This window comes from Patiria miniata, unplaced genomic scaffold, assembly GCF_015706575.1.
Source record: "Patiria miniata isolate m_02_andy unplaced genomic scaffold, ASM1570657v1 HiC_scaffold_26, whole genome shotgun sequence".
Lineage (NCBI taxonomy): Eukaryota > Metazoa > Echinodermata > Asteroidea > Valvatida > Asterinidae > Patiria > Patiria miniata.
This window is the reverse complement of record NW_024037065.1, coordinates 6,321,595-6,345,212: the sequence shown is the minus strand read 5'-3', so window position 1 is coordinate 6,345,212 and position 23,618 is coordinate 6,321,595. Positions and strand designations below refer to the sequence as shown.

Genomic DNA, 23,618 nt, shown 5'->3' with positions numbered 1-23,618 from the left:
TTCGAAAAACAGCTAAGCCATCGACAAAAGAGGTGTGGTGTCATCCCTATTTGGTAAGTGAAGGATTTATGCTGATGCTTGACCTATTATCATGCTTGGAGCAAACACCTGTATTTTTGCAAGGAATGCTCGTTTTAACTCTTTAGCCGGTGGTAATTGTTTTTAGTTCGTGAAACAACATTCTGATGTACCATTATATGCATCAACACATTCCACATGTTTACCGCATTATTTCATCGCAGTCCACTTATAGTCCGGGTGTCAAACCCCAATTTGGAGCCTATGGAGGGAGACTGTGCAATCTAGGGTCCGCACAGCATGGTTTTGCATTTTATTGTCATTTGAACCTAAGATCAATATTCCGGCGAGTAACACTTTGGCACCCTTGGGCATTTTTAATATCAATTAATATTCAAATTAGCTTCCGCCATTACGTAAAAAAAATAATTTGTCTTTACGTGTATATCTCGGCAGAATCTTGTGCAAACTTATCAATCGAGGTGTCAACACCCATTTGTTAAACACCTATTTCATTGAAGCCAGTTATACAATGATAATGTAAATATTTCATACGTAATATGCCAATTGTCATCCGCCATTATCGGATATAATACTGCCATCTATATCTTGTAGTTGTCCAATCCTATACCAAACAAGGTTGAATACAACTTCGCCTTGATTAACAATGAAAATTTAATGTGTGATAACGTATGCCTACCTTAGCAAAAAAAGGTGCGCAGTGGAATGACCAAGCCCTCCTCAAAATCTCAGTTGTCCCAAAAAGCGATTCCAAAAAAATCCGGTCCGCATGAGCTGTAGTCCGTCCTCGAGTTAAGACTAGCTAAAGTCCAAGCACGCCCAAGTACAAACGAGCTCAAGTCCGAATGTCAAGTGCGCAGTGGGATGACCAAGGCCTCCTCAGAATCCCAGTTGTCCCAAAAGGCGAACTCAAAATGCCATCCGATCCGGACGAGTAGTAGACCGAATGCCCTCGAGTTTACACTAGCGAAAGTCCAAGCGCGCTTAAGTACAAACGAACTCAAGTCCGAATGGGTTGGATCCAAAAACAAAGGGAGTCCAAAACGTGAGCTTGACGTAACATAACGGCGACACGGCGTCGACTGCTTCAGCACTACAGGTGTGTTCCCTTTTATCACTTTTGGACAGTGCGCGCTCATCGCTGTATAACCTGCCTATGACGTGATCTCCAAGAACAGTATGTTACCTTAAACACCTAATGAAATTACCATTTGGTTGAAAAGTGTAGTTTGTGGGAAAGCCTCAATAAATTTGCTTCCATTCATTATTTTTTAATCTACATGAGCAGCGATCCCGTAGGACTGGGATGACATGATATGGCCACTTAAATTTCTATGTGTTTCCTCTTTGTTCACTTTTTCATACGGGACGCAACTGACACTATCCCGCACATGCATATAAATTTATGACCATGCCTTACCATCTCGTTCCCAGGGTCTATATCCTTCATTTCAACGTGCATTGAACGAGAAGGTGATAGCTACTGGATGCGCTTGCGAAGTTTGCGTTTCCTTAAAAATTGAAGGTAAAAACAAAATTAAATAGAAGTAAAAGCTGTCATGGTAACAAGAAAGCTCGTATGGCTTTAAAGGCACCTGAATAGGTTTGTACATGTACGAAAAATTCAATATTCCATATAAAAAGAGCCAGCTATATAGTATAATGGTGTCCAGCCCCTGCCTTCCTCCCCAGCAGCGGATTAACACACAGGCCTGGGCTATATAGGCGTACACCTCCCCCCCCCCATCTCCCTATACCCTATACCCCAGTGGCACCCACGCCAACCTCGTCCCCAGTGCTTACTTTATTTCCAACCGCGTTTCCAATAGTAAACCCTGGATAGGAAACTTTCTTCCTGTATCCTGATTGGATACCGCAATTGGCTAGTAATGGATTTTTATCGTGTACTTGGTGCTATATATTCACAACGTGCAGTACGTGTTTTCGCGATCATTCGTCCACGCCTCCTCGAAAATACTAATTTCCTTTCCAATTTGCTCATATTAATATGAAATATGATACTTCATGTTGTCTCGATAAGATCGTAACAGTTTGATTTCAAAAATCGTGTTTTCGTAACTCACGCCGTGCTCGCGCTGCTACGAATTGACTCTGTTTTTACCCCAGACACCGCATACAAAAACAAACGCTAATGTGTATAACGCATATCCAGGCACCAGACTGTTCCTCATTTGCATACGTGTGCACAAATCTTGCACATGCAAATGATCCAATACCAGGGTGAGAGAGCAGGTAGTGGTGAGCGCGTACTGCTTGACACCCTGGGGACGAGGTTGCACCCACGCCTCCTCTGTCAGTCACATCGTGCTATATTATGGCCTAGGCTGGCCTCGGGCAAAGACCTCCCACATTGTTGGGGCCTTAACAAAAAAATCAAAAGAAACATTTTGTACTTCGGTGTAAGGAAACATTTGCTACAGGAATTGAAGCTCATGTATGAAAAAAAACGTAGGGGTGGTCCTTGGTACAAGTACAAATCGATTAGATTTTGGGCTGGATGCAGGATTTTTTTAAAGGATTCTTCACCATTTATGCGAGTATTTCTTTTGGGTGAACTGACAATATGGCTGGGATTATTGTTTAGCATTGGTGGAGGTTTGCACGCTCGGAGTGCTTTGTAGTTTCAAGTGATTTAACACACCTCCAAACTAGCCTCTGATTTGATGCATACAAGTGTTTAAATTGATATAGACGATGTCGTTTCGTAATGTACCATGATCTTGCCGACTTGATGTTTAATCAAGGCAACACCCAGGAAAACAGCGGATATCAAGAAACGAAAAAGTTATGTGGTGTTGACCAGCATTCAGGGGTGGGAGTTAGGAACTCAACGAGCCCATTACCGACTTCCAATCTGTAGAAATCTTCCACGAGGTCTCGGGTTTCTCGGCCCACCACACGTCCTTCCCCGTCCATCCATATCACCCAAGGGCCATTTACCCTAAGCCTTCGCTGCCGAGATCGGCCAAACGAGCCCGGTACCTTTACGAAGATGCTAACCTCGACTTGCGGAAGGTCCATGTGCTAATGCAAAGTTCGTGTTGGTATATAGACAGTTAACCCCTGAAACTTACTGCTGCCCACGTGCGTTGAAAATAATAAGGAAACCAATGGGATTTAAGTGCACATCGTTCAGCAGTCCCATCCTCCATCTTTTGCCAAAATTCCTGAAACAACTTTTTTTTTTCAAATATCGGCACGTGAATTCGGACCTTAAATTTTCTTGACACACCAAATCGCACTTAAATTTGGAGGTTCGTCAATATTGAGGTTCGAGCGACACTACGTGTGAAAAGTACCGGTATAAGTCCATACGTTGCATTGGGCCTCTCATTGGGGCCAGAACCTGCAAGTAATCTGGTCCTATCTCCCCTGCGCTTTTTAATAAGCCTTTTCGGAGTTCCAACTGCGCGCATTCGTAACCTGTGACAAAGCACATTATTTGTCTCAAATGCCCTTTGACAGTACCCACAATGTACAAACAGCCTTTTTGTAAAGTCAGTGGCGCGATGATATCAAAGGCCATTTGAGACAAATAATGCGCGTTGTCACAGGTTATGAATGCGCAGTTGGAACTCCGAAAAGGCTTATTTCGCGCCAAACGTTGTCTACGGAAGCTGAAAGTGACCATCCGAGTTTCCGCGTTTCCTTGAGCTCGGAAAGATGAAGTACTTAGACATTTAGGAAAAAAAATTCTTAACACTTACATGTATCTCGGGTATAGTCGTCACCTTATACCGTGCGAGTTTCAGGGAATGACGTCTTTTCATGATAAGGGATCTAAGAAAGACTTCATAAAATATTTTTAAAAACAATTTGCGGATGGTCAGTTTAAGCTTCCGTAGTCTACCGACTAAATCGTTGCCGATAACATAAAATACTCGAAAATGGACAATATTCCAATTAATGCAGGTGCAATATATCTCACTGTATTCGTAGTCTTCTGACGTGTGTCGTGTAACATTATCTGCGGCGTGATCTGCAGGAACATCATATTACCCAATAACAATTATAACGTCTGTTTGAAAGGTATAATTTGTGGAGTTCGTAAACCCCTCAATGTAGGCCTAATGACTTTCATTCAATTTGTCTGTTGATTGTTTTCACATGGGCAGATTTCCTTACCAAGGGAAGTTGTAACCCCCACTCACAGTAGTTTTTACACCCTCCTCGTGCGTATCAGTTTTATAACCAGAAAGTATGGTGTGTAAAATATTATTGGTGCAAGTTTTTGAAAACAACTTCACGAACATAGTTATTTTGTTTTACAATAAAAAAAGATCACAAAATTCAGATGCCACTGCTGATCATTTACCATTCTACGAACTGATGAATAATCATTGAATGCAATGACACATGGACGTTTTCCCACCTCTATGAATGAACGAACTAACAAAGAAGTTGTGAGTATTTTTAATGAGTATTGGAAGTACTCGTATTTACCATTGGGGTCTATGGGAGTCGATTTGCGGGTCTGCACCCATTTAAAAAAAAAACACCTTTGGTACGGGACACTTGCGTGGATAGAGGAAATTAGGCTCGTTCGGTTGGCATAACATATTTTTCTGAAGGGGTAATATGCTGCGTTACTATAGACTGAGCGCATCGTTCCTGTATTTGAGTGGTCCCAAACGAAATAGTTGAGTTTTAAATTAACCTGCTTTTTATTGCTCATAATAAAAAAAAAGTCATGATATTTTTTCCGCGGACCATCAAACACTGTCCTGGTTCTCACCGCTAATCGACCATACCAGACGGTCCGCCGTGACACACGGGCGAAATACAGTTCCAATCCGGCTTCGCACAACGCGGCAACACGGAACATGACTTGTGTACGCGTAACATCGCTGTTACCGCGGCGCTCATTATGTTAACATATCAGGGTTTGTCTCTGTGAAAAGCGTGATAAAACTGTTCGTGTGGGTTTTTTTCATATAAATTAATGCGACTTTCTGAATTAATTTCTTGGATAATAGGAGTCAATATTCCTTTTTATGTCAGGACACTTGTTTTATTTTGTGTTTTATTTGTATTTTATATTTTGGAGCCATGTTGATATTTTTTTTCACTGTTTGAAATTGACTAATTTAACGTGGTTGCGAACAGTTGGACTCCCTACCGTATGATCTCCGGGATTCTTGGCACTCTGGCTTGCCTCACACGGCATTGTCAAAGCAAAAACAAAAACAGACTCTTCACCATGGGATTCGTTGCTTAATCTACGGATATGACAACAAATTTGGCACCAGACCCTCCGTGCTGCAGTGGCGTAGCCACCGGGGGGGGGGGGGGGGGGCCGTGGGGGGCGACCGCCCCCAATGAAACCTTGTCACCCCCCAGTCGCCCCCCCCCCCAATTAGATTTTGAGTTTCTAAAAAAATTATCATTGATCTAAATCCAAAAAGTCGCGAATGATCCTCATGATGACCACTGAGACCAGCGACCGCGGACCAGTAAGCTGACAACCGGCGTGACATTGCGCATAATGATAATCTAAAATGCGTATTAACACCCACTGCACTGCTCGCTCACACCACGGAACACGTATTATACACAGGTGGTCCGTGGGTCACACAGTTTCAGTCAGCGATATCACGCGAATCGGCCACGAAACCTTGTCGCCCCCCCCCCCCGTCGCCCCCCCCCCCACTGAGATTTTGAGTTTCTAAAAAAATTATCATTGATCTACATGACGCCATGGGCGTCAATCCTGGGGGGACAGGGGGACTGGTCCCCCCCCCCCCCCACTTTTTGAAGGGTGGGGGACGCAATATCAAATGCCCCCCCCCCCAGATTTTTGAACTCGTGTCTTATTTACAGGGCCCTATTATGTACTATACAATGTATCTTTTGCTTACAAAATATTGGTTAAAGTGGTCAGAAATTGCGTCAGATAGTACCACAGAGCATTTAGAATTCAAAATTTTCAGGGCCCTTAAGCGGGCCCCGAACCCCACGCCTATAGCTCAAAATTCTGGTAGCTGATTCAATGACTCCAACCTCGAAAACAATGTTCAAAAATTTTCTTATGTCTTTAGCTGAGAAAATCTCGAAAATTATGTTTAAATTATTATCTTTTGTGCTAATATAATTATTGGTTAAAGTGGTAAGAAATTGCCTCAGATCACACCACAGAGCATCGAGAATTCAATTTTGAACATTGTTTTCGGGTTTGGAGTCATTGAATCAGCTACCAGAATTTTGAGCTATAGGCGTGGGGTTCGGGGCCTGCTTAAGGGCCCCGAAAATTTTTGGATTCTAAATGCTCTGTGGTACTATCTGACCCCACGCCTATAGCTCAGAATACCGATAGCTGATTCAATGACTCCAACCTCGAAAATGATGTTCAAATAAATATCTTTTGCTAAGAAAATATTAGTTAAAGCATGGAGGAAAGTGGTAAAAAATTGCTTCAGATCACACCACAGAACATCTAGAATCCATTTTTTTCGGGGCCCTTAAGCGGGCCCCAAACCCCCCACGCCGTAAGGGCATGGGCGTCGCGAGGGGGGGGGGCAAGGGGGACACTTGCCCCCCCCCCCTGGAAAAGCAAAAAAAAAAAGGACGAAAAAAAAAGAAAAGAAAAGAAAAGAAAAAGAAACGCGAAGACAAAGTGGTGTAAATTCAATGAGTTTTTTTTTTGAGGGGGGGGGGGCAAATGTCCCTGCCCCCCTCTAAAACTGATAAATCGAGAATGTGTTGAGAAATACAAGCATTTTTGGGCAATTTTTTTTTGCCCCCCTCTAGAAAAATCCTGACGACGCCCATGCGTAAGTGCTTCGCGCTTCGCGCTCGCATCAGTTCTGATCAAGGAATGTCCCCCCCTCCCACTTTTGAGAAGCGATTGACGCCCCTACATGACGCCCCCCATGAAATGTTCCAGCCATGTTACACCCAGTTTACATAACCACCATAAATACTCAACTGATGCCTCACTAAGTCCTGAATTTGGCGATAGTTGACAGCATTGGTCCTACATTGTATTTAGAAGGATTAGGCAGGACGCTATTTGGTGGGGGAATTCTTTTGTATTTTTCAAAACTTGAATTATTGAGTATTTTTGTTTTGTTTCGTGGCGGGTACGGGTCTAGCCTAGAGGATATGGGAATACACGGATGTTTATTGAAGGCGTGTCGAGGGCACGCCCTGCTTGGAGGTCCGACGGCTGCCCCGGGAAATTGTAAAATCTACGATGATTCCTCTTGCACTCTAAAAATTTGAGAATAAGCTTGGAACTTTTGCGTCCCGATTATTATTTATTGGCCCCATTTAACTAGAATCACAACATTAATAGTCGGGGGGATGCAAGTAAATGGGGACATTGCTCAGTGGCGCAGCAAAGATGAACGAAAAAAAGATGCTTAGTTGTAGGGACATGAACAAATAATTTCAAGGATTCTTCATGGTGAGTTGAACTGATTTCAGCAAGGGGGAAAAGTTACAACGGAATCAAAATCGCTTGGAAAAAGTGGGTTCCGGACCTAGTTTCTCCCGCGCTTATTAATGTCGCGCGAAACACCGTAGGTCTAGCAGTCTACGGAAGCCTAAAGTGACCATCGGATTTTCCGCATTTCCTTGATTGCGGAAAGCTGAAATACTGGATTTAAGACTTCTTTCCCTTATACTCGTATCTCGGGTGGACGATTGTACCTGATACTGTACGAGTATCGGGGAAAGACGTCTTTCCATTGTGAGGTATCTAATAGGAAAGACTTTATAAAATATCCATTTTTTTGCGGATGGTCACTCTAAGCTCCCGTAGTCTACCGACTAAATTTCTTATCATATAACAAAATTCACGAGAATATATTCGACATGGAGAATATTCCAATTAATGCAGGTGCGATATATCTCACTTCATTCGTAGTCTTCTGACGTGTGTCGAGTAACATTATCTGCGGCGTGATCTGCATGAACATCATATTATCCAAACAATTATTATTATAACGTCCGTTTTAAAAGGTGTAATTTGTGGGGTTTGTAAAAAACCTCAATGTAATGACTTTCATTGGATTTGTCTTTTGATTGTTTTTACGTGGGCGGATTTCCTTTCCGAGGGAAGTGGTGACTCCCACAATCTGTGACTTTCCATTCACAGTAGGTTTTACCCCCTCCGCATGAAAGCACACAATATATTGTGTAGGATATTGTTGCAAGTTTATAAAAACAACTTTATGAACAGTTATGTCTATTTTCAATAAAAAGATCACACAATTCAGTTGTCCACCGCTGATCATTTACCGTTGTACGAACTGATGAATACCCATTAAATACAATGACACATGGACGTTTTCCCACCTCCATCAGCGACACCACGAAGTAACACTCATGTACGCCTTCACCAAAAACTAGCAAGTCGGAGAAAACGGCATCTAAAGTTGAACGCCTTCTAAAACAACACTTTGCGTCGAAACTGCAAAGTATTTTCAGTTGGCCTTGTGGAGACTTGGTGTATTGAATTTATTAAAATTTAAAAAAAACTCTGCTGTTTTTTTCACCCGTTAGTATATAAAATCAACAAGAAATAAGAGAAATAAGGTGAGTGTTAGTTTGTGAAACCGAAAAAGTTGCGAAACTATCAATTTTTGTTTTTCACGAAGTACATGTAGTACGCTTCAATATGCAATGTAGGTGAGTGCTACTTCAGGTCAGCGCGCGCGCACTCAAACAAGGAGAGTGTTACTTCGTAAAAACGTTTTTGCTCGCATTTGAGCAGAGTGCGCGCGATGCATTGGTAAATGGAACTTCAGTGTTACTTCGTAAAAACGAATATTGTCACTTTTGCGCAAACGTTGCCATTGATAATTAGCGTAATTATTAAAGTAAAGCTCTTGAGGCTTTGACTAACTTCGTGCAATGGAAGGCCTTGATGAATAATGTTTACAATGTAAAAAAGATTTGGGGAGCGATTCCCGTGTCTTGAGCCCTTGTTCTGTGTTTTGATTTAGTGGTTTGCTAGCCGGCTGAGACTCTTACTGCCGCGAATGAGTGAAGGGGTATCGCTACCCTGTGCCGGACGCGAAGTCGCACCAGAGACAAGCACAAGCCTCGCAACCTGCCGTGGATTATGCATGTTCAAACCTACTACCCCGTCCCAAATGTTTTTTTTTCACGCCAACTCAGGTGACCGAAAAAAAAATCTGACTTCCTTCCAGATCCACGACGGTCTGTCGGTAAATTTGCTCCCCAACTCCCACTCTTAAATCAGTCTTGCTACGTCCATGTGTATATTGCCATGGGTTGTAAACTCTCGCACCACCTGGAACAAAACACAATTTTGATTTTGGTATTCCTATGCCATTTTTATGAAATGGAGTGAGCCTCATATTTTTAACTATTTTCTCTAATTTGGTCACTTTTGTTTAGACTCACCCTGCATAACATAAAGGTCAAGAGAATATACTCGACATAGAGAATAGTCCAATTAATGCAGGTGCGATATATCTCACTTCATTCGTAGTCTTCTGACGTGCGTCGTGTAACATTATCTGCGGCGTGATCTAGAGGAACATTATATTACCCGGTAACAATTATAACATCTGTTTGAAAGGTGTAATTTGTGGGTTTAATAAAAGCCTCAATGTAATGACTTTCATTCAATTTGTCTATTGATCGTTATCGAGTGGGCGGATTTCCTTGCCGAGGGAAGTTGTGACTCCCCCAATCTGTGACTTCCCACTCACATGTAGTTTTTACCCCTCCGCGTGCGTATCAATTTTATAATAACCAGAAAGTATGGTGTGTAGAATATTGTTGCAAGTTTATAAAAACAACTTTATGAACATAGTTATGTCTTTTTTAATAAAAAGATCACACAATTCCGTTGTCCACCGCTGATCATTTACCGTCCCACGAACTGATGCATACACCATTGAAAAATTCCTGGCTACGCCACTGTCCCTACCGTATGATCTTCGGGATTCCCAGCCGCCGTCTTGCCCCTCGCGGCTGTGTCATTTTGCCGCCAGACCCTTTAGCATCCCAATTATATATTTATTGGACCTTTTTAAAATCACAGCATTAGTAGTCAGCGGCTGAACATGCAGGAAGGAGGGGATGCAAGTAAATAGGGACATAGCTCAGTGGCGCAGCAAAGATGAAAGAAAGAAAGATGCTTATTGTAGGGACATGAACAAAATAATTTCAAGGATTCTTCATGGTGAGTTGAACTGATTTAAGCAAGGGGAAAAGTTGCAACGGAAACAAAATCGTTCGGAAAAAGGGGGTCCGGGCCTAGTGTTTCTCCCGCGCTGTTCTGGCCCACACAGCTATGTCAGACAATGCCAGATTGCCGGCCGTAACGGACGGGCAAAACACAGTTCCAATCCCGCTCCGCACAGCGCGGCAACACGGAACATGCGTACGCGTATTATCGATGTTACCGTGGCGCCCATACGTTAACATATCGGGGTTTTTCTGTGGAAAGCGCGAGTTAAATGAATCTTTATTTTTTCCATACATACTTATGAATGCGAGTTACTTAATTAATTTCTATTAATAACAGGACACTTGTTTTAATTTAAAAGTCATGCTGACACTAAATATTACTGTTTGAAATTGACTGATTTAACGAGGTTGCAGATCCAAACAGTCAATGGACTCCCTACCGTATGATCTTCGGGATTCCCAGCCGCCGTCTTGCCTCTCGCGGCAGTGTCAGTTTGCCCTTCGTGCTGGAAGTAGTCAGGAACGACGGACGATTTTGTGATTTTTGTCACCAAAAAAAAAGGCTTGGGGAAGGAGCGGTGGAAAAGTGAAAACCCACATCACTCTTCTAGCGACGCCCGTGTGCTGAGCTCTTGTTCTGTATTTTTTTTTGGTGGTTCGCTTCGCTACTAAACCGGCTGAGACTCTTTATGCCACGACAGAGTGAAAGGGTATTGCAACCCCGTGCCGGACGGGAAGTCGCACCAGAGACAAGCACATGACTCGCAACCTGCCTTAGACAATGGTGTCCAAGCCTACTACCCCATCCCACTTTTTTTCTTCTTTTTTTCGCGACAACCCGAATGACCGCAAAAAAAATCTGATTGGCCTCCCATAAGGTCTGTCGGCAAATGTTTTCCCCAACTCCCACCTTTGAATCGGTCCTGCTACGTCCCTGTGTATTACAGGGTTGAAAACTCTGACACAACCCGGAACAAAAACTAAATGTGAACGGACACCTGATTCGAACCAGGGGCCATTCGATCTGCGGTCGAACGCTCTACCACCGAGCGCCCCCAATTTAAACTAAGAAACATAATACTCAACTGATACCTCACTATAAGTCATGAATTTGGCGACAGTCGACAGCATTAGACTACATTGTATTTATAGTAGGAGTATGCAGGGCGCTATATATTGTGGGGTATTCTTTTGTATTTTCCAAAAGGTAAATTATTGATTTTTTTCCTTCAGGTGCGGTTACGGGTCTAGCCTAGAGGAATTGGGAATATACGGGGATGGAGTAAAGTCGTTAAGTAAAGGCACGCCCTGCTTGTTGGGGGTCCAACGGCAGCCCATGGGAAAATTGTGAAATATACGATGATTTCTCCTGCACTCTTAGGCAAGTTGCAAAAAAATATTGGAACTTTACCATCCCATTTTATAATTATTATTAAATTAATAACAGGTGACTTCACACCTCATTTTCCCCCTTTTTTTTAAAAATGTATTTTGGTTTTGTTAAAATATGGGGGCACCCAATTTCTGTACCATCCGTGCTGAAAGGTAGACATGGTTTTTCTTTTCACTGGTATCATGATGAAATTGTCGGTGACTTAAGGACGATATGCCCCTTTAATAATGGCCGATATTTTCAAAGGATGGAGGCTCATACGAAAGTCCATTGAAGCCTGATTTTAATTTCGCGCGAAACATTGTAGCATATCTCTCTATACGGAAGCCTAGCGACCATCCGATTTCCCGCATTTCCTTGATTTCGGGACGATGAAATACTGGACATTTAAGACATCTTTCCCTTATACTCGTATCTCGGGTAGACGATTGTACCTATTACTATACGAGTATCAGGGAAAAGCGTCTTTTCATAGTGAGGTCCCATCTAATAGGAATTGCTTTATTAAATATCTATCTTTTGCGGATGGTCACTTTAAACTTCCGTTGTCCACCGACTAAATTGCCGCCGCTGCTGCTTATCATATAGGCCTAAACAAAATTCAAGAGACTATACTCAACATGGAGAATAGTCCAATTAATACAGGTGCAATATATCTCACTTCATTCGCGCTCACCTGACGTGTGTCGGGTAACAATATCTGCGGCGTGATCTGCATGAACATCACATTACGCAAACAATTATTATTATAACGTCTATTTGAAAGGTGTTGTGGGGTTCGTCAAAACTTCAATGTAATGACTTTCATTCAATTTGTCTATTGATTGTTTTCACGTGGGCCGGACTTCCTTGCCGAGGGAAGATGTGACTCCCCCGATCTGTGACTCTCCACTAACAACTGTTTACCCCCCCCCCCGCATGAAAGTAGGCCTACATGGTATATTGTGTAGAATGTTGTTGCAAGTTTTTAAGAACAACTTTATGAACATAGTTATGTCTATTTTCAATAAAAAAGATCACACAATTCAGTTGTCCACCGCTGATCATTTACCGTTCTACGAACTGATGAATACCCATTAAATACAATGACACACGGACGTTCCCCACCTCTATGAACGAAAACTTACAAAGAAAAAATGGCCTCAATATTTCAGGAGTTGACTTGTATTTGTTCGTCATATTCAAAACACAAAATCTGACAGTAAAAGTAATTTTCAGACTCGACTCAATACAATAAGAATCTTATTTATGGATTTGAATACCTGTGTGTTATCTGTAATTCTTATTCAGTTCAATAGGTCATATGGGTGCAGATCTGTAAATAGGCCCAGAATTGCCTACGCGGGCCAAATCACAATTTGTATGCCCTCAGATTCTCAGGTATTAGAGAACATTTTGAGTGCCGTGATCTTGAGGATTTATAAAAAAAAAATGAAGGGTGGAAGCCGTGCAGAGGACTGCGAGCTCGTATTTCTGTGAAATTTGGATAAAATTTTGCCCCAAATGGCTCTTTTTTGCAATGGAGCGTAGGCGTCCATATTCAAAATGGCGATGGGCTTCAGGACTGCTTGAGGGTTTATCATCTTTGGATAGAATTCTTCCAAACTGTTATCAGTTAACCCCAAAAAAGGAACAGATAATAAAAGAAGATGAAAAAAAAACAACTTTAATTTGATGTGTGTGTCAAACACCTTGGAGAGTCGTGAGTATTTTTAATAATTTTTGGAAATACGCGTAATTGCCATTGGGGTCTATGTGAGTCGATTAGCAAGGTCTGCAAAATATTTAAAAAAAAAACACCGTTGGTTCCATCCAAAATAATGAATGCCAGTCACTTCATTAATTTCTTGAATAATACAGAAGTCAATATTCCTCTTTAGGTCTGACAGGACACTTTTTATTTTTTATTTTGCAGAGCCATGCTGATGTAGGCTACTAAATATCACTGTTTGAAATTGACTTATTTAACTTGGTTGCAGATAGCCTACATGGTCCAAACAGTCAGTGGACTCCCTACCGTATGATCTCCGGGATTCCTAGCACTCTGGCTTGCCTCTCGCGGCAGTGTCAAAGCAAAAAACAGCAACTTCAACATGGCATTCGTTGCTTAATCTACGGACATGACAACAAATTTGCCGCCACACCCTCCGTGATGAAAGTAGTCAGTAACTAGACGGTTTTGTCACACACAAAATATTTCGGGGGGGGGGGGGTGAGGGGTGAAACGCCACACCTGCTCTAGTGATGCCCGTGTGTTGAGCGCTTAATTGTTCTGTGTTTTGATTTAGTGGTTCGTTAAAGGGAAGATACAACATTTGCAAACATCAAAGAACGGAATGATCAAATTATCACGTAATACCTTACTGAATAGTTAGGGAATGACAGTCTAAAGCATCCTTTAAAACCGTGGCTCCTGGTGTGCTGTCTTTCAAGAAAAACTGTAGTAGTCAGCGGCTGAACAGGGAGGAGGGGATGCAAGTAAATGGGGACATAGCTCAGTGACGCAGCAAAGATGAACGAAAGAAAGATGCTTATTGTAGGGACATGAACAAAATAATTTCAAGGATTCTTCATGGTGAGTTGAACTGATTTAAGCAAGGGACAAAAGTTGCAACGGAAACAAAATCGCTCGGAATAAAGGGGGTCCGGACCTAGTTCTGTTTCCCGCGCTTTTTAATTTCGCGCGAAACATTGTACGCCTATCTGTCTATACGGAAGCCTAGCGACCATCCGATTTCCCGCATTTCCTTGATTTCGGAACGATGAAATACTGGACATTTAAGACATCTTTCCCTTATACTCGTATCTCGGGTAGACGATTGTACCTAATACTATAGCGAGTCACTTCATTAATTTCTTGAATAATAAAGGAGTCAATATTCCTCTTTAGGTCTGACAGGACACTTGTTTTATTTTGCAGTGCCATGCTGATGTAGGCTACTAAATATCACTGTTTGAAACTGACTAATTTAACTTGGTTGCAGATAGCCTACATGGTCCAAACAGTCAGTGGACTCCCTACCGTATGATCTCCGGGATTCCTAGCACTCTGGCTTGCATCTCGCGGCAGTGTCAAAGCAAAAAAAACAGCAACTTCAATATGGCATTCGTTGCTTAATCTACGGACATGACAACAAATTTGCCGCCACACCCTCCGTGATGAAAGTAGTCAAGAACTAGACGGTTTTGTCACACACAAAATATTTGGGGGGGGGGGGTAAGGGGTGAAACGCCACACCTTCTCTAGTGATGCCCGTGTGTTGAGCGCTGGTTCTGTGTTTTGATTTAGTGGTTCGTTAGCCGGCTGAGACTCTTACTGCCGCGATTGAGTGAAGGGGTATCGCTACCCCGTGCCGGACGCGAAGTCGCACCAGAGACAAGCACAAACCTCGCAACCTGCCTTGAACGATGGTGTTTCACGTCTACTACCCCATCCCACCTTTCTGTTTATCTCACGACCACCATGGTGACCAAAAAAAATCTGATTTCCGCCAACGAAGGTCTGTCGGCAAATGTTCTCCCCAAGTCCCACCTTTGAATTGATCTTGCTTTATACCTCCCTGAGTATATTGTCATGGGTTGTCTGGCACATCTCGGAACAAAACTAAAATGTAAACGGACACCTGGATTCGAACCAGGGACCTTTCGATCTGCGGTCGAACGCTCTACCGCCGAGCTATGTCCCCCATGCTACACCCAGTTTACATTACAAACATAAATACTCAACTGATGCCTCACTAAGTCCTGAATGTGGCGATGGTTGATAGCAATAGACTACATTGTATTTAGCAGGATCATGCAGGACGCTATTTGGTGGGAATATCCCTTTGTATTTTTCAAAACTTAAATTGTTGAGTATTTTGTTTGCTTCAGGTGCGGGTACGGGTCTGGCTTAGAGAAAATGGGGAATACACGGAGGTGGAGGGTTAAGTGAACTTGGCGTGTCGAGGACACGTCCTGCTTGATTGTGGGTCCGACGGATGCCCAGGGAACATTTTGAAATCCACGATGATTCCTCCTGCACTCAAAGGCAATTTGAGAATAAAGCTTGGAACTTTACCATCCCAATTATTATTTTTGGTCCCATTTAACTATAGAATCACAGCGTTGGTAGTCAGCGGATGAATGGGGATGAGGGGATGCAAGTAAATGGGGACATAGCTCCGTGGCGCAGCAAAGATGAACGAAAGAAAGATGCTTATTGTAGGGACATGAACACAATAATTTCAAGGATTCTTTATGGTGAGTTGAACTGATTTCAGCAAGGGACAAAAGTTGCAACGGAATCAAAATCGCTCGGGAAAAAAAGGGGATCCGGACCTAGTCCTGTTTCTTCCGCGCTTTTTAATTTCGCGCGAAACATTGTACGCCTATCTGTCTATACGGAAGCCTAAAGTGACCATTCTATCTTCCGCATTTCCTTGATTTTGGAAAGCTGAAATACTGGATATTTAAGACATATTTCCCTTATACTCGTATCTCGGGTAGACGATTGTACCTGATACTATACCAGTATCAGGGAAAGACGTCTTTCCATGGTGAGGAATCTATAAGAAAGACGTCACAAAAAAGTCATCTTTTGCGGATGGTCTGTTTAAGGTTCCATAGTCTACCGACTAAATCGCTGCCGTTAATACATATCAAACAAAATTCAAGAGAAATGGAGAATAATCCAATGAAAACAGGTGTGATATATCTCACTTAATTCGTTGTCTTCTGACGTGTGTCGAGTAATATTATCTGCGGCGTGATCTGTATGAACATCACATTACGCAAACAATTATTATCATAACGTCTGTTTGAAAGGTATAATTCGTGGGGTTCACAAAAACCTCAATGTAATGACTTTCATTCAATTTGTCTATTGATTGTTTTCACGTGGGCCAATTTCCTGCCACACCGGCACAGGTGTGGCAGGTAATTCTGTCCCCCGGTAAAAGTGTCCGGGGGGACAGAATTACCTAGGTAAAAGTGTCCTCCCAGGCCCGTTAATTCTGTCCCCCGCCAGGTAATTCTGTCCCCCTCAGGTAATTCTGTCCCCCTCTTTTAAAACCCGGAAGGTTATTATTATTATTATTATTATTTGTGGTTTATTGTTTTGATGAATTCACTCTACAAGGTATACATTTTGGACTTCATGAATATAAAAATATTTAATTCAGTCTATTAGATGATACGTGAACACAATGTTTCGATTCGGAATACGTTGATTAAGAGTCTATCGCGATTCTACCGCGATAGTTCAACACAGCGGCGATGCATGGCGATGGCCCTCGTCTCATTGATAGTATGATACAACGTCTACTTGGATTGGTCTGTGTTCCCATCATAGCGCGTAACGAAATTTCCTATTGGACGAATTTCCATTGTAGAGGGAGACGCATATGTACACATGTGATAATCACTGCCTCAAATCTTGCAGCATGCACTGGCGCGTGCGACACGCTGCTGCTCCAGCCATTACATACTGTATGGGGACACATTTACCAGGGGGACACTTTCACCGTTGGGCAGGGGGACACTTTTACCTGGAGGGGGACAAATTTACCTAGGTAAAAGTGTCCCCCGGACACATTTACCGGGCCACGATCCGGTAAATGTGTCCGGGGGGACACATTTACCAGGGGGGACAGAATTACCTGTCACACCGGCGCGGCCGGTCTGCAACCCCTGATGTTTAAATCGCCCGCCCTCTGTCGGTCATTAACATTTACCCACAGTGCATTGTCAAATTGCAATCCAACATGGCGACAGTAAGCTGAGGAAAAGTCGCAGTGATATAACGTGAAGCAGAAAAATACTGAATTTTCTAACCTAGCTTCCAGTCATTCCTTTGCAAACAAACCCACTTAAAAGAACGAGCTCTGAGGAATTATACCTGACCCCCTTCTCCTCCAAAAGAGTGTAATTTTGGCAGGGAAGGGGTAAACATGGCTGTTGTTTTTGAGCAGGGAGGTCGTGTGCAGGAGTTTTTGCATGGGCGTGAATCGGCAGGTTTAGTTTTTCATCAGTTGTTCGCACAACAGGAAGAGCCTAAAGAGTAAGAGGGCTATTGGTGACATTTTAAAATTTTGCTTTAAACTGTTTTCCAGTAATCATTATTTTATTAGGACCCCGTTCCTATCGTACAAGAGACTCACATTTTTTGGTAGACCTGTGAACGTGGCTTGTAAACTACGCCACGCTGTTGTCTATTTTCGAACCTGGCGAACGTGTCCCTCAGACTCCCTCCGTTACACACACTGGACGTTATTTTGCCCATGTAATAAGTACTCGCATATGAAGCTGTCTTGAATTCTATTTGTACGTCAAAACTTGCATTTGACGAAAATTGAGGAAAATTCTGGCCCCGGTTGCCGGTTCATGAAGTCCGTCCGCTACTGCTAGCTGCCATTTTCTCCCAACTGACGCATGCGCATTGCGTTTTATTTTCGTATGATTCGACGGCTGTTTACTGTCGCAGCTAAAACAGACATCGTTTTAGACAAGTTTCAAGTCCTTTCCTCTCTCACCGCACCGCATGCGGTCGCACGTGCGCCCGCGCACGTGTGTGCACACATGTACTGTACACAAGATGAGCCGAGCAGCCAATCGTCTGCGGTTTTTTTTTTCGGGGTTGCGACATGAAACAGCGGTCAATCTGTCCAAGCGACTCGACTCAGACGCGTCCTGGGTTATTTGTCAGGGTCAGGTTAAAATCTAATTTCTACACGTTCGTATGGGTCTTTACTGATGGGCAAATTTCGGTAAGGTTTTGGTTATCCTTACCTTTAGGACCCCGTTCCTACTCCTAGTTGAATGTCGGACACTTCGCCCCATTTCCACGTCGCCCCATGTCACTTCGCCCCTAATCACTTCGCCCCATCCCTACTTCGCCCCATCCCCACTTCGCCCCATCCCCACAGCCCCAGCCGTTACATATAAAAAAAATCTCATCTATTTTATTGGCTTAAAAACAATTACAACAGATTCACTAATTGCTAACCAACGGAAAGAATTAGCCCATCACCAAATGAACAATTCATAACCAACCTCTCAAGCTATCAGTGTCCCCTACCGAGAAAAAAAGCTTGAAGTAAAAGATCCAACTAAACCCGGCTATACCAACCCGTCTCCCACTTATCTGAGAACAATACCATTGACATCCTAATTTCACTCTTGGAGGAACCAATCTACATGTGGTGAAGTGGGTATGGGGCGAAGTGGGGATGGGGCGAAGCGGGGATGGGGCGAAGTGGGGATGGGGCGAAGTGGGGATGGGGCGAAGTGGTTAGGGGCGAAGTGACATGGGGCGACGTGGAAATGGGGCGAAGCGTCCGACACCCTCCTAGTCCTACATTTATGATATACGAAGTGGCTATCGACTATCGTTACGGCAGCCGTTGTTTAGCGCCCTCTACGATACTTTTTTGATACGCACGCAGGTATTTAATTATTTGTTTCCCCATGGTTTAGCGAGCAGTGCGACAGCTCAGTCGATAGAAGGTAGGATTTTGCACCGCGAGGTTGCGGGTTCACATCTCAGTTTTGCACTCGAATTTTTTTTCCTTTTCTAACCTGAGGCTTTGGAGGATTTTTTTTAAAAGGGAAATAAAGTCCGAATTTCATAACGTTCAAATTCACTTTTTTCCTTCTAATTTTATATTTTCTTCTCATGTTTTTATAAAAGTTGCAGTAGGGCCTATACCGTAACAATAGAAAATGGGAAATGCGTTACGGCTGCCGTAACGATAGCCACTGCGTATAATATAAGGTTAAAACTAAAAGACTCACCAAAACAGCTGACTAAATGATACTCAAAAGTGACATTCTGATATTTCTTGACACATTTAAACAGTTGGCAATGACACCTTCTTGAATATCAGCAGGTTTAATTTGGTAAAAAGAGGGCAGGGATATCACCGATTTATGAGGGGTTAAAGAAGACGATGACAAACAGAAAATATATTTAAAAGCAAGAAGGGGAACTGCAAAAAAAAGGTAGGAAAGTCACATTTTCTTTGAAAGTGCTTTCAAAATTACAACTAACAATAACATGAGTATATCTGAAGAAAAAAACTGCTTTAGCCTGCAAAAGTCACTTTGGTACTGGACAGTCATCTGCAAAAGTCAGTTTTGAACAGAACTCGTAAAAATAGAGGTGTCCTAAAGATACGGATTACCCTTTTTTCTTCCGCTCAGTTTTGAAATTTTAATTTGTCTTTTTACAAAGTTACAGAATTTATTAGCTTAAAATTTCCAGCTTACTACTACTCTAGCATGTCTAAAAAGTAGGGCTAGCCTAGCCCCATAAATGTGGCCAATTTACTGGACTACCTGTACCTCCGTAAATAAAGGCCATACTTGGAACATGCACCCGAAAGTGTAGAACTTTGTCAAATTGTGATTTTCACATTTGGAGGGTCCTACTAAACTGCGTCAACAACCCTCAACAACCGTCAACAAGTGTCAACAAATTTTGTATATGCTTTTGAACATTAAAAGTATCTTATATGGTAGAAAAAGCAATGAAGAACATCTGCATATTAATTAAACTTAAAATTATTTAAAAACTTGGTTTATGAACGCGAAATGTACAACGAGTTTGTCGATTAGTGTTGGCCGCCATCTTGTTTGGATGGCGCTGTACACTGCGTGCATGCGTAGTGTGGCTCTGTACACTTCATGCATGCGTAGTACGGCCCAGCTTCACATAAACAAAGTGGCGGCCACCCCAAACACGACAAACTCGTCGTACATCGACTCGACAAACTCATCATGTAGGCTACTTAAAAAAAACCAAGTTTTTAAATACTTTTAAGTCTTTATTTTATACGCTGAATGTGTCCTTCGTCACTATTTCTACCATACAAAATGTCTTGTGATGTTGATGCTTGTTGACGACCGTTGACGCTTGTTGACGCTTGTTGACGCTTGTTGACTCAGTTTAGTAGGACCACATTTGGACTAGGCCTAGGCCTAGGCCTACAGTCGTTTTCCTAGTTCTGGATTAGTCTGAGAAAATTGGACCAACTTATCGTCTTTTTAACATTCGGACATGGTCTGACAATAGGGTCCAAGCTAATCCGTATATATATGCCGAGCAACACAAATTTGTCCTTGACCCCAACACCCAACATTGCCCAACAAAAACCATCAGATTTCACTCGGGATACAGGGACCATCGAATGTACGCTGGGAATGAAGACCACATCGCATCATTCAAACATTAACAACACGAGTCAGAAATTTAACATGTTCACGATTGCGAGGGGAGCTCTCGGAATGGAACGGGAAATTTCACTTTTCATCCGGATCGTAAGTAAACTGCAGTACAACCATCTACATGTAAATCATCGATGTCTACTTGTACCTCAGGTGGCGTATCTAGTAATTTGTAGGCCATTTTGAGGGTGAAATCTGATGTTTTGTTGGGCAATGTTGGGTTTTCAGGTCAAGGTCAAAATTGTGTTGCTCGGCATGTACGGATTAGCTTGGACCCTATCGCCAGACCATGTCAGAATGTTAAAAAGGCGATAAGTTGGTCCAAGTTACTCGGACTAGTTCCGGATGGATAGCATAGCAAACATCATTCAGGCTGATTTCGGCTCAGCTACTCTATGAAAGCAAGTGACATTGGTTAAAAAGTTTACCTTAGGTGATGGAGATATACTTTCAGTTTTAGAATTAGAAGGCTTCTCTCCGTCAGCCTTCTAGCATGGTGAATTTTCGGGGGTCAGCACTCTATGGCTTTTGGAAATGCCCTTTGATAGACGAAATACCTTTGTGTGAAATGCCACTTTCTGAAACACAAATCCACCCAAAAAGTTGAGCTGGTTGATCTATTACTCTGAAATGTTTTAGAACGTCGAAGCGTTTATATTTGGAGAATTGTGAAGATCGCTATTTAAATGTAATTTTTTAAATTTGTTGACGATTTATCGCCATATCGCCGATATTGCGGGCAAAAAAAAATCGGCTACAAAAAAATCAGTATCGCCAGCGCTACTGGAACTCTTTCCCTTTTGATTTTCTGAGGTCACGCCCGGTACTCCGAGTCCTGCACGCACGACATGGTCGGCAATGGGTACCCATATAATCGCGTGTGTGGAGTGTTCTATGCAACTCTGGAACTTGGCATTGCTATTGACACCACATCACACTTGTAAAAAAAAAATTGCTTCTTGCGGGTACCTACTGGTACTTCTACTCGCGCCAGCACCCGATTTCACGAAGCGCTGCGACGCGTTGCAACTCGAGTTGCGACGTGTAGCACGTCGTAAATCGCGACGCGTCGTATCATCCATTTCACAAAAGTTGCGATGTGTTGAATGCGTAGTAAGTTCCTTGACAACGGCTTAAAACACGTCGCAAGTTACGACGTGTCTGGTGGTCATCGCAAAATAAAAAGAGTCCCCTTCTTAGCCAGTTTAATCCCATAAACATTACATAAACGAGATTATAATACCGAGGCAATGTGTGTAAAGTTGTAAATAGAAAATTCATGGAATAATTATGAATTAGACTGGAATATAGCAGTTGAAATTTCAAAGGAGCTATACAGTCCACTGAGAGCTTGTTTTCCTTCAAAATTGCGTCGCACGACCCCCATTTTGTTTCACGTTTTAACAAATTTCGAGCTGAGATCCGACGACTCTTTGTTGAATATCAGACGACTATTTACTGTACGCTGACTCAAGACATAAAACAGTCACCGAGTTGTGCTATAAATACACACACGACGCGTCGCACTTACGACGTGTTTTGTGAAATGGATCGCAGGACGCGTCGCAGCTGCGACGCATCGTAGGGATACAACACATCGCAGCGCTGCAATGCATCGTAAGTTGCAAAGAGTTTGGTGAAATCGGGTGCAGGACTAGATCTCGAGTAGATAAAAAACCATGAGTAGAATGAGTAGTAAACACTACTCACGAGTACTTGAGTATTAAACTCGCCCAGCACTACTCTTGACGTACATGCCGGCAGTAACGGGAGGGGGGAGGGGGTCTGTCTTACAATTGACTGGTACATATTGTCAAGGCACCAGACTATCCCTGATCTTATATGTATTGTACCAGGGGGAGAGGTCAGCTGGTGGTAGCGTACTGCTATCTCCATAGGGATGAGGTTGCAGAGAGGATCTTTGAATCAACCATCCCAATCCTGGGAACCACAGCGGAGTGAGATGAAATTCCAACCAGAAACGTAATTTGGGCTCACAGTGTGGACAGCCTCTGTGTGTTTGTGTTACCCTGTCCCGCTATGGGCCTCAATCACTTTTCTGAGGAAAGAAAACGGCATCGATAGAGAGTCTTTTATCGGATTAAAAGAAATCTAATGCTGCCGGTGGTGTATTTGTTACCGACGTTTTTTTTTTTTTAATCATACTGCCAGGTTCAAGGAAAAGAATTGATTCTGGTTTGTTCATTTAGAAACAAAAAGGAAGTCTGGGATGTCCTCTCTGATTATTCACTTTGCCACTTCCCCTTCCCCCCCCCAAAAAAAAATCAGTACTTTAATTAACCCTAACCCTCCTCAATCCTCCAAACTGATCATGGCTGTTTGGAGGATTTTGGAGGATTGAGGATGAATGGTGTTTGAGAAACATGAGGATTTGGGAGAATTGAGGATGAATGGTGTTGAAGCACATGAGGATATTGGGCGATTCAGGATGAATGCATTTTGAGAGGCAAGACTGTCTGACGAGTTTGAAGGATTGAGGCAGTGGGGAATCCGTCATTCGAGCATAGGTGCCAAATTTTGGAGGATTTTGGAGGATTGATGATGGTTCCTAGCAAAAAGGGCCTAGGGGTTAGGTTTAAAACCAAACCCCTACATGACGAAGAACAGTTCTCCAAGCAGCATTCCCCGAGGAACTCGGAGTAAATGAATATCTTCTGTTTGTTCATTAACTACACAAACCTTGTGTTTGATCTTTTTCAGTAAAAAGCCAAACCAAGCCAAGAAGAACAAGAAAGATGGCGTGGAGAAGGCCAAGACCTCAGACAAAACAAAG

General features: G+C 42.7%; 1 protein-coding gene and 1 non-coding gene across 2 annotated transcripts in view; one reads left to right on the top strand and one right to left on the bottom strand.

Moving 5' to 3' along the window:
- Positions 1–15,234: 15,234 nt before the first annotated feature.
- Positions 15,235–15,306, bottom strand: Trnac-gca. The gene has a single exon. It is a non-coding gene; the product is annotated as a tRNA-Cys (tRNA).
- Positions 15,307–17,358: 2,052 nt separating this feature from the next.
- LOC119733949 (E3 ubiquitin-protein ligase MYCBP2-like) overlaps positions 17,359–23,618 on the top strand; it is a 62,510-nt gene continuing 56,250 nt past the window's right edge. The window contains exons 1-2 of the mRNA XM_038207314.1: positions 17,359–17,660; positions 23,546–23,618. Of these exons, the coding sequence (XP_038063242.1) occupies positions 17,551–17,660; positions 23,546–23,618 (183 nt within the window). The 5' untranslated portion in view covers positions 17,359–17,550. The remainder of the gene's footprint in view (positions 17,661–23,545) is intronic.